We start from the raw sequence: 15459 nt of genomic DNA on the forward strand, positions 1-15459 counted from the left end.
CACTTCAGGTTCGCCCAATCATTTGCAAGCCAATGAAGGGTAAAGTTGTATCGATTCTAGTTATTCGACTCTTGAAAGAGTTCATGACTAACACATTCCCTCTTGTTTGTTGCGGGATCACCTCGATCACAAAAGCAAGGATAACAAATCAATGAGAAGCATGTCTTGTTGTAGGATTACTTGACTGTCAAAAACAAGGATCACAAATCAATGAGAGGCATGACAAACCCTCCTAAACGAAATGGCGTCCTAAGTAATTGCCAAAGCAAATGACAGAGATCCTTCAGTCCTCAACTCACATTTGATTTCGGCCAGAATAATTGATCTACTTGTACATCTTCTCTTCTGTAGGGGCAAAAGCAGAAGGGCCCGTCAAATCCACGATCAGATCCCCAACCCTGACTGATCCTTCTTATGTCATGTCCCTACTTAATAGGGACAACCATCGACGTCCATTTGCGAATAACCCTTTTGATGTTCAAAATTTAACATATTTGGAAACACCATTATGTTAACTCCTAAAGTTGTCAACAAGGTCTTTTCGAGTCAAAACCATTCATTTGTTTTGAAGAGTTGAAACTCCATCATATTCAAAATGTCGCATGTCATTTCCAGATGAATTCTGCATGATGATTTTGTCTGTTTAAGTCATTGATTCCACTAAGGATTGTCATAATAGACAGCTAAGTGAAGAATACAAAATTAATTGAGTATGCTAGATAAGGCGTGTCAGAATGATGACAGGCAAGCCATATCCTACACACAGTCCCCATCTAGGGCTGAGCGCGGTTCCCGGTTGCAGGAACCGGAACCAAACCGGAGGAGGGTCCGGTTTGGTTCCCGGTTCCAAGGGGACCGGTTCCGGTTCCGGTTCCTTTTTCTAGGAACCAGGAGTTCCGGTTCGGGACCGGAACCGGAACCTGTTTCGAACCGGTTACTTAGGGCAGAAAAATGTCGACCTTGGATGTTCTAGTGACTTGTATGTGATGTTCTAGTTGAAGTTTGGCTTCGACCTCTAAATGAAAGTTGTAAAGGACTTCTTGGAGTATAACATACTCAAATTTGGGACAAAACAAACAAGTATAAGTGGGTGAAATCATTATTCTTTGGAAAGACTGGATCTGGAGATTTTGGGACTGACCCTTGATGAATGTATGGACTGTAAGGCAACCTTTTTGTCGAAATTTCACTTCGGTTTCTTAACAAAAGTTGTAAAAGACATCCTGAGGTACACCATATCGAAAATTTAGAGAAAACAAACAAGAATAGGTAGGTGAAATCGTGGTCCTTTGGAGATGGTTAGATCTGGAATTATGGTACTACGAACAGGGATTTTAACCGTCCATACTTAATTATCTAGGACGAATTTGACTTCGATGTTTTCATGAAGTATCTACCTTATGATCTTGGCTATCACATAGTCGAATTTTATAATTTTTGAAGGTCATTTGGGTATTTAATCGGAAATGTTTCTAAAACTGTGCAATCTGATGTGTTCGGATCTTGTAAGTTGCAATGCGTGGAATATATCATTTTGTATGAGGTTCTTTTGGAAATGTGTTCTGCATGAAATATCTCTCTTCATATCTTCCCTACAACATATTTAAATTTCATAATTTTTGTAGTTCATTTGCCTATTTAACCAAAATGTTTCAAAAACTGTGCAAGTAGAGAATAGGAAAAGTAAATTGATTTTATCTTTTAATCCAGAACGAATTGGACTACAATTTCTTCATGAAACTTGTACCTCTAGGTCTTAAATACAACGTGTCCAAATTTCAGAATTTTATGAGTTCATTTAAGGGTTTAATCGAATTTTTTTTCAAAACTTGTACCTCTAGACATTCTTGTTCTAGTGGTGTTTTATTTCTACTTTCTAGTTTGCTATTTGTTTTGAAATTTCTAATTATATTATATTATTGTTGTGCAGTGCGAAGTTAATGTATCAAGATAACATGTCAATGGGAAGTTACCGTGTAGTATACACGTACATTATAGTTTTTTTTGGTAACGTGCGCATACGTTATATTTTTTTTTAGTAACGTGTGTGCACGTTATAGTTTTTTTTTTGGTAACGTGCGCATACGTTATATTTTTTTTTGGTAACGTGCGCATATGTTATAGTTCAAATCTGAAAATAACAAAAAAAAAAAAGAAAAAAGGAACCTGTTGGAACCCGGAACCGACCCTGGAACTGTGACGGGGGTAGGTTCTAGGTTCTCGGTTCCCACGAGTAGGTTCCAGGTTCCAGACGGAACCGAACCGGAACCTGGAACCGCTCACCCCTACCCCCATTTATACACTTGTGAGATGAGTGCAGAAGATTCCATGACTGCAGGGTAAAGAGTTCTCTCGCGAATGGTATGATAACCAAAATAGTGAGAGGCATTCCATCGCTTACCCCATTGAGCCCCATACATTGGTGAAGCTTCTCTCATACCCTCGTCAAGAACCACCCCACACTGGGGCAGAGTAGAGGCAAAGCAGCATCACAAGGTGAGAAGAGAGATAGAAATTTTCTTGCTTGCACTTGCATCAATCTTCGAGTGTCTTTATTGCATATGAACACTCGCGTTAATTTAAGTGCCCTAGAGTCATGAAGAGCAATTCTTTCTTTACGCACTTGTATTCATTGTACAACCCAAGTGAGTCTGTAATTTTACCCTCACATCAAGACAAAGCAAAAGTTATTATAGCTTGAGCGCCAGTTGAAGATGAAGACTCAAGAGTCTAATAATGGTGCTTCGATTAAGCTTGCCAAGATCAGCTCTCAAGCAACAAGAATGAAAAAAGCAGGGGCATAAAAAAGCAGTGTACCTGGTAAAAGCAAGGTCAATGCCCATATTTGAAGAACTGGAATTAAAAATAAGGGCATGAAAAAGTAGCGTGCCTGGTAAAAGTAAGGCCAATGCCCCCCAGTCAAAAATATAGCCAAGAAAAAGTTGTTGTTGTGGTCCACAGAACCTCCATATGACAAGAAAGACTAGTGACAAATGCCGAGACAGTCACCAACTCTCACCCTCTTACATGTGAGCCAAGTCTACATCACATTCCCATTGTAAAAGTCTCTTCAGACTAGGGGCACTTCAATTAACATGGGATTTCATATGTTTATAAGCATCACTCGAAGAAGTACGAGCAAGATTACTCTATCTCTTTTCATAGGGTTCTTGACTTGTAAACCCAGAGATGATCGTGCAACGTTTCGTTCAGGAGCCTTGACCTCGACGGTCCCATTTGATGAGCCGTTAACCAAGTCTTCATCACAATTTCAACAAAGACCTCTCACATTGGTAAAGTCGTACCGTTTGTGAGAATACTCGGACCCCTGTTGACATGATGATAGTGAGAAGAGTGATCCTTATAAATCCTGCATCAATGGTCAGGATAGCCTTTTCCATGAGAGTGAGCGAAAAGTCCTTTCGCATCGAAAGTCCTCATCCGGCATGCTCAAGACATCTACATTCTAAATGAAGGTTGTCTTTCAAAATCTTCCCGGTGGAAATCGAGATGATGCAAAACCGACAAAATTATCATGCATGAATCTCATTTGAACTCATGAATTTATAACATATACAATCATGTGTGCATACTGTGTAAATAGCAGAGATACTCTCAGAGAGCAGAGATATTGCCAGGTAAGCATATCCCTATCCACATTTGTCTTAAGGTACCTACCACTGTTTAGGTACTCTCTTCTTGACACTCAACCTATTCAAGTTGTCCCTTGAGTTTCGATGCTTACTGCTGTCTTAGCATCCCTAGCATCCCATTGTCTTTGAGTACCGGTCACCATTCGGATACTCCCTTTTCCTAACACTCGACCCGTTCGAGTTGTCCCCAGAGTATTGATACTTGTGACTGACCAAGTATCTCTTGGAATACCTACTGCTGTCTAGGTATCCCCATATCGTCAAGTACCCACCGTTGTCCAGGTACTTCCTTTTCATGACACTCAGCCTGCCCGAGTTGTCCCCAAATAATATAGCAGCTGTTCAAGCATTCCATTGCTTTGCTTGGCACTGCCGTCCAGGTATGCTTTCTAGCACTTGGACCTGCCTGAGTGGTCCCAGATCATATCATTAAATACTTGTGTTCATCCGAGTATTCCAGTACTTTGTACACCTGTGGCTACCCAAGTGTTCCAGCCTTTTTGAGTGCCTGCGGCCATCCAAGTAAGCCTTGTGCTACATTCAGATTCTCATTACCAGGAGGTGAGAGACCTTCACGAATATCCAAGGTATGTCCTCGATATTCCAACTACCAGGAGGTGAGAGACCTTCACGAATATGCGAGGCACGCCCTCGATATTCCCAATTACCAGGAGGTGAGAGACATTCACAAATATCCAAGGTATGTCCTCGATATTCCAACTACCAGGAGGTGAGAGACCTTCACGAATATCCTAGGTACGCCCTCGGTATTCCCAATTACCAGGAGGTGAGAGACCTTCACGAATATCCCAGGTACGTCCTCAATATTCCCAATTACCAGGAGGTGAGAGACCTTCATGAATATTTGAGGTACGTCCTCCATATTCCCAATTACCGGAGGTGAGAGACCTTCACGAATATCTCAGTACGCCCTCGATATTCCCAATTACCGGGAGGTGAGAGACCTTCACGAATATCCCGTGCGTTCTCGATATTCCCTTTACCAGGAGGTGAGAGACCTTCACGAATATCTCGGTACGCTCTCGATATTCCAATTACCCAGGTGAGAGACCTTCACGAATATCTCGGTGCGTCCTCAATATTCCCAATTACCAGGAGGTGAGAGACCTTCATGAATATGCGAGGCATGCCCTCGATATTCCCAATTACCAAGAGGTGAGAGATCTTCATGAATATCCAAGGTACGCCCTCGATATTCTAACTACCAGGAGGTGAGAGACCTTCACGAATATCCCAGGTACGCCCTCGATATTTCCCAATTGCCAGAAGGTGGGACACTTTCACAAATATCCAAGGTATGTTCTCAATATTTCCAATTATCAAGTACCCCTTCGATACTTGTGAATGACCAAGTATCCCCCAAGAATTCATACTTGTGATCATCCAAGTACCCCTTCAATGCCTATGGTCAGCCAAATACCCATTTTGACGCCTGCAAAGGTCTAAATACCCTTCAGGTTGGTACTTGTGAATATCCAGGTACTCTTTGATATGCTTGTGAATGTCCAGGTATCTTCCAGAATCGATGCCCCGAGAAAGGTCGACGCATCTCCCGAGAAAGGTCGGGTACCAACTGGTGTCCTCGATACAAATCAGGCACCCACAAATGAGATGCCCCGAGAAAGGTCGGTGCATCTCCGTCAAGGCGACCGAAGAAAGGTTCGGGTCCTAGACAAACCATTGATTGTTTTAACAGGCGACCAAGAATGGTTCGGGTCCTGGAGGAGCAATTTCCGTCAAGGCGACCGAAGAAAGATTCGGGTCCTAGACAAACCATTGATTGTTTTAACAGGCCACCGAAGAATGGTTCGGGTCTTGGAGGAGCAATCTCCCGTCAAGGCGACCGAAGAAAGGTTTGGGTCCTAGACAAACCATTGATTGTTTTAACATGCGACCGAAGAATGGTTCGGGTCCTAAAGAAGCAATTTCCCATCACGGCGATCGAAGAATGGTTCGGGTCCTGGAGGAGCAATCTCCTGTCAAGGCGACCGAAGAAAGGTTCGGGTCCTAGACAAACCACTGATTGTTTTAACGGGCGGCGAAGAATGGTTCGGGTCCGAGACAAACCACCGATTACTCAATAGGCGACCGAAGCATGGTTCGGGTCCCGAGGAGCAATTTCCGTCAAGGCGACCGAAGAAAGGTTCGGGTCCTAGACAAATCATTGATTGTTTTAACAGCGATCAAGAATGGTTCGAGCCTTGGAAAAGCAACCTCCTCATATCACCAGGTAAGATGATGCCTTGATACTTGCCAAACTTGGGGTTCACACCCTATCTCACTCACTCCCGGTAAGTAACTACATGTATCTTCTTATCTGTCTTAATATGTAAAGTTATATTGCTCTTTTTGCATAGGATAATAGGTCTCAAATAAAATATAATCTACTACGCATGTATAGGTAAAATTTAGGCATCAGTTTGTCTTTGAATGCAACCTCTGTGAGCTCACCTTCAAAGAGGGGCAACCGTTGACGCCTAAAATTAGGCTTTATTACTATTTTGTTTTATTTAATTTTGGATAATAAACCAAAAAAGAAACGAAAAAGAAAAGCGAAAGCGGAAAGGTAGCCCCCCTCCCTGCGTGGGCCTTCGGCCCATCGTCGCCTCAAGCTCGGCCCCCTCCACGTCGTCTTCTTCCTTGCGCCACTGAGGAGCACGCGCAGGTAGGCGCGACGCCGGAGAAGTTTGAGCGGACGGCGGTCGCGTGCGGAGCAGAGGAGCAGTTGGCGTCAACGGGACGTGACCGGAGGAGGTGATGATGGCGGATGGGACGGTGGTCCAACCGGCGGGTCGAAGCCTTGTCGACCGACCGCTCCCGCGCCTATAAATAGAGGGGGTCATCGTTGACGAAGGGGAGGGAGATAGAGGGAGATACAGAGAGAGACAAAGAGAGAGAGAGGCCACCGAGGCTTGGGGTCCCCGAGAGACTTCGGGAGCTCGAGTTCGGGCCGGCCGTGGTGTGGTGAGCTCGGAGGGGTCCCCGAGAGACTTTGGGAGCTCGAAGGGCGAGCCCGAGGGAGAGAGAGAGAGCCCCGGCGAGATCCGACCAAGACCCGGGCCTCGCCGTGGCCTCCACCGTCGCAGATCAAACCCCCGCTTCGTCGTTGCTCGCCGTGGCCGCCGCCACAGAGATCGGTCCCGCCGTCTCTCGTCATCGCCTTCGTTCAAGAGAAGGTAAAAAAAAAAAAAAAGCCGTCGCCGTCGTCCCTGCCGTCCATCGCGATCCCATTCCGTTGTCGTCGCCGTCGTCGTGGTCCCCATCGTCGTTGCCGTCACTGCCGTGGCCGTCGTCGCCGCAGAATTGCTTCGGTCTCCTCTCCGGCATCGCGGATTCGCAAACCCTAGGGTTTGCGATTTTCCGAGTCGCGAGCGATCCGGACCCGAAAATCGGGTAGGGTTTGTGGTCCGAGGGTTCTTTGGAGGATGGGTCGGGTGACCGGAGCCGGATCCGAGTAGGGTTTCGCGGGAGTCGGGTCGGACCCGAGTAGGGTTCCGCTAGGAACCCGGGTCGTCGACCGGGCCGGCGCCCCAAACACCCGGCCACGGCGTCGTTTTTGAAGAGAAAAAAAAAGAAAAAGAAAAAACCCGAGTCGGGCTGCGTGCGGGTCGTCGGCCGAGTTGGACCCAACCCACGGATCCGGCCCTGGGTCGGTTTTATAATATTTTTAAATAAATAATAAATAATAAATAATAAATAATAAATAATAAATAATAAATAATTTATTTCAAAAAAATCAAAAATAATTTATTTTCGAAAAATATTAAAAAATGTTTTAATTCCCGAGAAAATCGAAAAATATTTAAAAAATGTTGAAAAATGTTTTATTTTCTAAAAATCGAGAAAAATCAAAAATAGTTTATATTCCAAAAATATTTTGAAAAATATTAAAAAAATATTTTATTTTCCGAAAAATTAAAAAAAATTAAAAATATTCAAAAATGTTTTTCCTCCCAAAAATGCATGAAAAATCCCTCGAACATCCAAAAACCTCAAGGTTTAAACAAGATTAGGTACCAAAAGGGCATTAGTGATTAACTAGTGTAATCAAGTCCCCAATCTTAATTTCTCTGGTTGCGCATGAGTGAGTATTTCTCCCGATACCTCACTTGGGTTTCTAATCAACCCACCCTAAATCGATTAGTGGCGACTCCATTTTAAAAATTGATTTACAAGTTAAAAAACTTGAACCATTAAGTCGTGAATTGGTGGACTTGGGAGAGTCCGGGCTTAACCAATTTCAGCCGAGCCATTAGCCTCCTTAGGAGCTCATACCCAATTGCGGGCGCCGAAAAGAAGAGGTCGCGACAAGTCCTTATTGAATAACTAAGCATGAAGATTTTCAGTTCAAAAAACTGATTTTTCTCGTGTTACCTTGTGAAACAATCATGGCTTTAGAATGTGTGCAATTTGAGTGAAAATGAAAGTGTATATAAACATCAGTTGTATTTAAATTTATATCAGTTTGCATATGGAAATATTCACAGCTCTTACAAACGGAAGCGTGGTTTGCGCGAAAAGCCAGCAATGATTTTCCCACGGGTCAGTATCGATGACTCCCTCTTCCAGCGTGCTGACTGACTTGGCTGCAGCTGAAGCATTAGCATCAACGAAAATAGGTTTACAAAAACCGGTAAGAGGAGAGCCAGAGGAAATCACAGATCGGAGAAACATAAAGATGCAAGCGGCTCTGTTGTGTTTTCTTCCAGTGGCCTTGGCCTTGGCCACTTTTACTGAGAAGGACTACTGCAACCGGCAGTGTGGCGACGTGACTGTGCCTTTCCCATTCGGGCTCAATGAAGATTGTGCGTGGAGCCCTGACCTTGTCCTCTGGTGCAACCACACATCGGGGATCCTGAACCTCGGCAAAAACATTCCGGTGCTCAACATATTCCTGGTGAATGGGACAATGACCATTGGCGTGTACACAGCTTTGGACTGCTATAGCAAGAGTGGCAGTCGGCTTGACGGCTCTAACATGCTGTGGATCCAACTTCCCAAGCTATATACATTTTCGGACATCAGGAACAAGCTTACTGTCTTCGGTTGCGACACCAGTGCTCGTATCTCGGATGCCGCCAAGACTTTTGGCAGTGGATGCTTCTCCTATTGCCGTGAGGACATCAACTTCACGACTGAGAGTGCTTGCTCCGGCCTTGGGTGCTGTCAGACGTCGATCCCCAAGAGCCTCAGATACCTCGATATATCCATGACCAGCTCAACGAATTACACCTCAGTTCAGAGCAGCTCTTGCGGATCAGCGTTCGTAGTGGACCGGGAGACTTTTAATGTCTCCAATTACAAGCTTCCTGTCCCAGCCGATATGCAGAAAGAAGTTTACTCGAAGGCTGTCCTGGATTGGGTCGTTCAAAGAAATTTGACCTGCAAGGAAGCGCAATCGAACCGATCGATCTATGCCTGTGGCGCCAACAGTAATTGCTCTGATTTCACAAACGGGCAGGGTTATCGTTGCTTCTGCAAGCTTGGGTACACGGGGAATCCCTATGCCTCCCCTGGATGTCAAGGTACTCTTCTTCTGTTCTCTTTGCAAGCCAAAAATTATATTTTTGGATTGGGCCATAAGTTCCGCGATTTAACTTCCTCAACCAATTCGTAATTTTCAGAAGAAAAAAAAAGAAAAAGAAGAAGAACAAACAAACGTATATTTACAGTTCACCGTTCTGCGTGATACAGACATCGATGAGTGCAAAGATCCACGACAATATCCATGTCATGGAAATTGCAAGAATACACTCGGGAACTACACATGCAACTGCCCATTTGGCATGACTGGTGATGGCAAAGTTGGCTGCCAAATTTCTCGTCTCGCCATAGTTGCTGCAGGTAATTGCACTTCCCTTGCGATAGTCGCTCGATAATTTAAGCTATCCTTGCTTTAGACTCACGAGTCCACTTGCTTTTGATCTGGCTTATGTTAAGATGTTCTGAAATTGTGTCTGATTTTACTTTGCAACCGAGCGATCATTGGTCACCACTCGCATAAAAGAAAAAAAGAAAAAAAAGAAATAAGTCTCGCCTGTTGATCACAAATACTGTGAGTCCGTGAGTCTTACGATATTTTATATAGGAATTACGAAAACTTGTGGAGGGTTACGCTCCTTTACAATTCAAGAATCCGTTCCAGCTACTGCAGAACTGCCTCTCATCTGAAGTTTTTTTTCCTTTCCCAGTATTCACCGATAGACACGAGGCCACACTCAGTTTTTATTTCGTTTGGTCGAATATTCACCGCACGCACCTCACTTCCTTTTTTCACTTCAAAAACACCTTTTGGATAAAAGGCTAGAAGGTCCAACTTCTATCTGAAAATTGCAAGTTTACCTCCGATCCAAGAATCGAAGGTTTAAGAATTCTGAGTGCCATGGTCGTCGACCCTGAAACGTGACCGCCGGAGAGAGAGAGAGAGAGAGAGAGAGAGAGAGAGAGAGGGGTTTGTGAGAGCTTCGATGACCGCGGTGGCCAATGGCTAAGGTGGAGGTGGAGGTAGAGGTGGAGATGGGTTCCAAGGAACATGATTGGCATGCACATGCGTGCGTGTGAATGTGGTTTTCCAAACAAAAGCCCTCTCAGACTAAACTTGATTCGCTTGAAATCATTAGTCACTAAAAACCATATTCATTATTGATAATAATTTATGTCTAAATATACTTATAGATGATAAAAACATTTTTCATTCATTTATTTTTGTAAGCGATACAAACGATCTTTTTAGGAAAATATTTTTCAAATCATTTGTTTTTCGTGAAACAAATGAAATCTATGTTTGAGTTTCAAATTGGGTAAAAATTGTTCCCTTTAGGCATCCTCCCATAAATTAAGAAAATTATTCAATTAATTGTCTACTAAAGCAGAGCAAAAGAAAAATAAAGAAACAAAGTAAAACGAGTAGAAAGCGACGAATAGAGTTTTTGAGAGTAAACAGAAGGAAGCTATGGGAGAGGTGGCAGATCTTCGGCACTGCTTGTGTGATTTGAGATTATGCTGCCAAAGAACAGTATGATAATCCACCTTTTTATTGAGATTTTGCAGTGGATGTGTTTGTTTTTCCCGAGGTTTGAAATTGCATTTTACCATTTATCTTACATATTTAAAGTTATTGAAGCGAAACATATAAATTCAAGGGTTTTGTTAGTATTACAATTTTGAGATACTATAAAAATAACAAGTCACAAATTCTTAAAAAGTGAATCCCACAACAATTTATAATTATTTATAATTTAATTTTTATGGTCCAAAATAAATTGTTATTCTCATATTAAAGATTATCATGTAATTACTTCCTTTCAAAATTTGTAATTATTTATAATTTAATTTTTATGGTCCAAAATAAATTGTTATTTTGATATTAAAGATTATCATGTAATCACTTCCTTTCAAAATTTGGATAATAATTGCTGCAAAAAAGGAACGGATCCATACTTAAAAGCTAAGCTGGGGAGCAAGGTTCTTAAAGCAAAGGATGGGCACGAGGCACAGACAATCTCTGTCTGGCGGGGCAAATTCTCCCGCGGGGTGGGGCTATTAGCGCTGCCCCGCCAGACAAATCTGCCCGTGCAAACTTCGTTAAGGAAATTTATTTTCTTTTGTTTGATTTGTAATGTTTGCTCTGAAGATGATGCAATAATAATAACAAAACCCAAAGAATAACCACTTCTTTTTACAAGTCTTGTTTTTATAGAAGATGAAGGCTTGTAAAGTCCTCTAGGTGATCAATGTGGTACAACTGTTTTCCATGTATTTCTTCTTCGCATTTTCGCACATTTTTTGGCTCTATAAAACCAATCAAAGGGGCCTTTTTTTTTTGTATAAAATTCATCCATTTGGCCATTATTTCTTACAAAAATTGTAAAAAATAAGAAAAATGTCGAGTTTATCTAGTAGGTGGATTAGCTCTTTTTGAGAAAAAAAATGATTAATTCCAGTGGTGCCCGTGTGCCCGCGAGGCGGGCAAGTTTTCAGTTCAAGGGGTGGGGACAAGGGACATGATCCTGGTCCCTGCCCCGTTACAATTCATATTTAAAATTAGTTTTAGAGAATAATTAATGTGTAGATGAATAAGGCTATATTTTCTTTCATCTCTAGCTAGAAGAAATCTCCTTCAATCGTGGTCTACATTATACACATAAACCATATACAAATTTACCTACATACAATTTTGAATGATATCTATGTTCGTAAGCCCAGTTAAAGTTTCCTCCAATAGGATGGACGAAAACATTTAACCATGATAATTACAACGTGCATAATTGGTTGCTTCTTATATCATTCGTAAATGAAAAAAGCTGAAACAATGTGAGGTGAATGCTTCCTCATTTACTTTTGTTTATAACAAACCTTCATCATAATAATCAAGGAAAGACATTTGGAAGGGTAATAGAAGATGTTGGTAATATGTATTTCAACTGAGTTCTTTTGATTAGATGAGGACTTTTATAAGGATTGTTACATGATACATAATATGGTAACTCATTTGTTACCGAAACCATTTTTATCACGGTTAAATTGGGTAGTTATATTTTGAAAATAGACCAATGATTCAAATAAATGGTGATCGATGCGGATTGTGTAATAAAAGATTAAATAGGTAGCCAATTTGAAATTAATATCTTTTATGAACTATGTGGACCATACAAGGATGACATGCTCGAATTTAATCTAGTAGCATATACTCTTTCGCAGTGATTGCTCTGCCCATATGCGGCATAACTTCTGTTGCTTTAGTCATTGACAAGTGGAGGAGGACAAGAAAACAAAAAAACTTCGGACGAAATGGAGGTCAGCTCTTGAAACACCAGAGAGTTCAAATTTTTACGAAGGTGGAGCTGGCAAAAGCAACCAACAACTATGATGATAGCAATAAGCTTGGCGAGGGCGGTTTTGGTTCTGTCTATAAAGGCAAAATCGCTGGGGCACCATGGTCGCAGTCAAGAAGCCTAAAGATGTACACGAGTCTCTAATCAAGGGGGATTTCCAGCAGGAACTTGAAATTGTGATGCAAATAAACCACAAAAATGTGGTGAAGCTCCATGGCATATGTTTGGAGACTCGAATACCATTGCTGGTTTATGAATACATTTCAAATGGTACCCTCTCCCAACACATCCATCGGAATACATCAGCCATCTTGAGATCGTGGAAGAACCGGCTCAGAATAGCCACTGAAGTAGCTCTTGCACTCGAGTATATGCATTCCTGTGCAGAACCCCCAATCATTCGTGGCGACATCAAGTCGGTGAACATACTTCTAGATCAAAATTACTCCGTAAAAGTATCTGATTTTGGAACTTCAGTACTTATATCGCCAGAGCATAGTCATGTTTTAGCCAATGAAATACAAGGCACGTGGGGTTACATCGATCCAGAATATTTAGTCACCGGTATGCTAATGGTCAAGAGTGATATATATAGCTTTGGAGCTGTCCTAGTGGAGTTGCTCACGGGAAAGAAGCCTACACATTTTATTACTAAGTCCGAAGAGTCAATCAATATCATTCATTATTTCATCTCTTCTGTGAAGGATAAGACACTTTACAACATCATAAACTTCGAGGGTGCTAGCGAAGATGAAATGGAGAGAGTAGGAATGGTGGCTGAAATTGCAGTGAAGTGCTTGGACCAAAGTGGTGCAAGGAGGCCGTCAATGAGCGAAGTGGCTGCGCAACTCACCAGGATTAACCGCGAGCTCGATGGTTTGACAATTGAAGAAAACAATGAATACGAAGTGGATGAAGAAAACCTCCCATCCCATTCGACTTCAGTTATTTGCGAGACAAGCCTACTGGGACGTCAAGCTCTCTGTTTTGATCAGTGAATGGATTCTGCAGGTTCCAGCATCTGATCCTTATTACCATAACAACATGTCTATTAACTGTCCATATGGACTTCTAGGTCAATTATGCATTCTGAATATATATTATGTTTGGCAGTGTCTTTGGACTCATAGTTGTGCAGGCATTCGTGCAAGTTTAAGTGTCACAATCTATATGATATATGCACAGCTATGCACTGAAGTAGACTTAAAGAAGGCTAGCATACGGCCATTCTCCTTTTTATCTTATTTTTCCCTTAATATAATCCCAGTACACTTTGTGGCATTCCAGTCTATACTTTTCCCTCATTATATTGCACTTAATCCTAATGTAATATCCATATCCAGACAAAGATAATAACTGTCGCCAAAAAGACAATATCAGGGCCGGAAAAAGTATCTACTTTCACTATTGTTTAATTTTCTTATAAATTTGATCTTAATTTGAAAATAAAAAATAAAATCCCAATTTAATTTAATTTCTCTTTATTTGTAGTTCATTTAATATAATTTAAATTTGGATGATAAATCGGGAGTGAGAGTGGGAAGGACAAACCGATTTAAAACTCAAAATACACCACATGCTCCAACCATGATATGATTACTCATAAATATGATAAACGCATCCCAGGTGGGCTTCAGCTGAATGCTTTGGGCTTCAGCTGAATGCTTTTTGCTACTAGGTTTTCTTGTAGTTTACCTTCGAGTAATGCACCTTTGCTCCATTTCTATAGCTTCCTTTACATACCACGTATTATTTTGAAATTAAAGTCACAATAATGGCCTTGATGGATGATGGAAACCCCTTCTTCCCATACTCCTCACGTTTCCACATGCTTCACTAAGATCTGTCACGGGCGCCATGCAGAATCTGAGCGATGGTCACTGCCACCGCAACGCCAATACTGCATGTAATGCTAGAATGGCAATTATCTGCAACTTGAAGCCATGTAATTGATAATTTGCTTAATTGATGGACTAATAAAGGTAAAAAACATGTACTTAAACAGGAAAAAATATGTATAGAATAGGGTTTGCTTTTTCGTCATCCTAACACATCTCATTTAACATTCTCAAGTAATTCTAGATCATTCATCAAATTGGTCTATGTTGACAATTCTTTGGTAGAATTAGTGAATTAAAGGTAAAATGATCATGCAAAAGCTTTGAGCATTTTGATTTTATTGGCTTTAAGCGAGAAAAGTTTGTAACTTCAAATGTGACGACCCCAACCTGGGGCAGTATGGAGGGACAGACTAAGATTGCCTTGGCAGTACGTGGGCGAGGCTAAGGGCATGTCTCCTATTCCACATCGCTTAGGGGAGGAGTCCTGAGCTAGCTTATAAGGCTTGGGTCCCTCTAACTGTACATACGCGTTTTCTTGGGGTATTATGGGCTGCCCCAAGAAGAACAAAACCGTGAGAATTTAGTGTCCAAAGCGAATAATATGTGTACAGTGGAGGCCTGGGTCCTTACAGGTTGTATCAGAGCTGACTTCTGTAGCATGTGGGGCCACAGCGAGGGCGCTATGCCTTAAAGGGGGGGAATGTGATGACCTAGACTCGGGGCTGATATTGCTAGTACGAGTACCTAGAGGGGGGTGAATAGGTTTATAAAAATTTTCTTGAAGATTTCACAATACTTAGACAGATGAAGGAAAAAAAAAATCAATCGTAAGACTGAGTAAAGGAAAGAGAGAATTGAACACGCGGTTTATAGTGGTTCGGCTTGATGCAAGCCTACGTCCACTCTTACGCACAGCCAATTGGCTGGATTCTACTATGAACAAAGAGATGTTACAGTGTTGATCTTCCTTGATTTCTCGATGTAGATAATCTACTACACTCGCTCAAGGTACCACTAAGTATAGACACTCTCTGTGTATACAATTTCGCTCAAACTGTATCGACTAACAATCAAGGTTCTTCAGACTCTGGAATTTTTCTATCAATCACA

General features: G+C 41.8%; 1 protein-coding gene across 1 annotated transcript; it reads left to right on the forward strand.

The window, feature by feature from the left end:
* The first annotated feature begins 8958 nt into the window (after window positions 1-8958).
* LOC104445645 (wall-associated receptor kinase 3) lies at window positions 8959-13740 on the forward strand. The gene is given in 4 exon segments (XM_039311924.1): window positions 8959-9199; window positions 9369-9518; window positions 12375-12599; window positions 12602-13740. Coding segments are annotated over 4 exon segments (1482 nt in total). The 5' UTR covers window positions 8959-8997; the 3' UTR covers window positions 13507-13740.
* The last annotated feature ends 1719 nt before the right edge of the window (window positions 13741-15459 follow it).

The sequence above is a fragment of the Eucalyptus grandis genome, chromosome 5 (genome assembly GCF_016545825.1).
Source record: "Eucalyptus grandis isolate ANBG69807.140 chromosome 5, ASM1654582v1, whole genome shotgun sequence".
In the NCBI taxonomy this organism is placed as follows: Eukaryota; Viridiplantae; Streptophyta; class Magnoliopsida; order Myrtales; family Myrtaceae; genus Eucalyptus; species Eucalyptus grandis.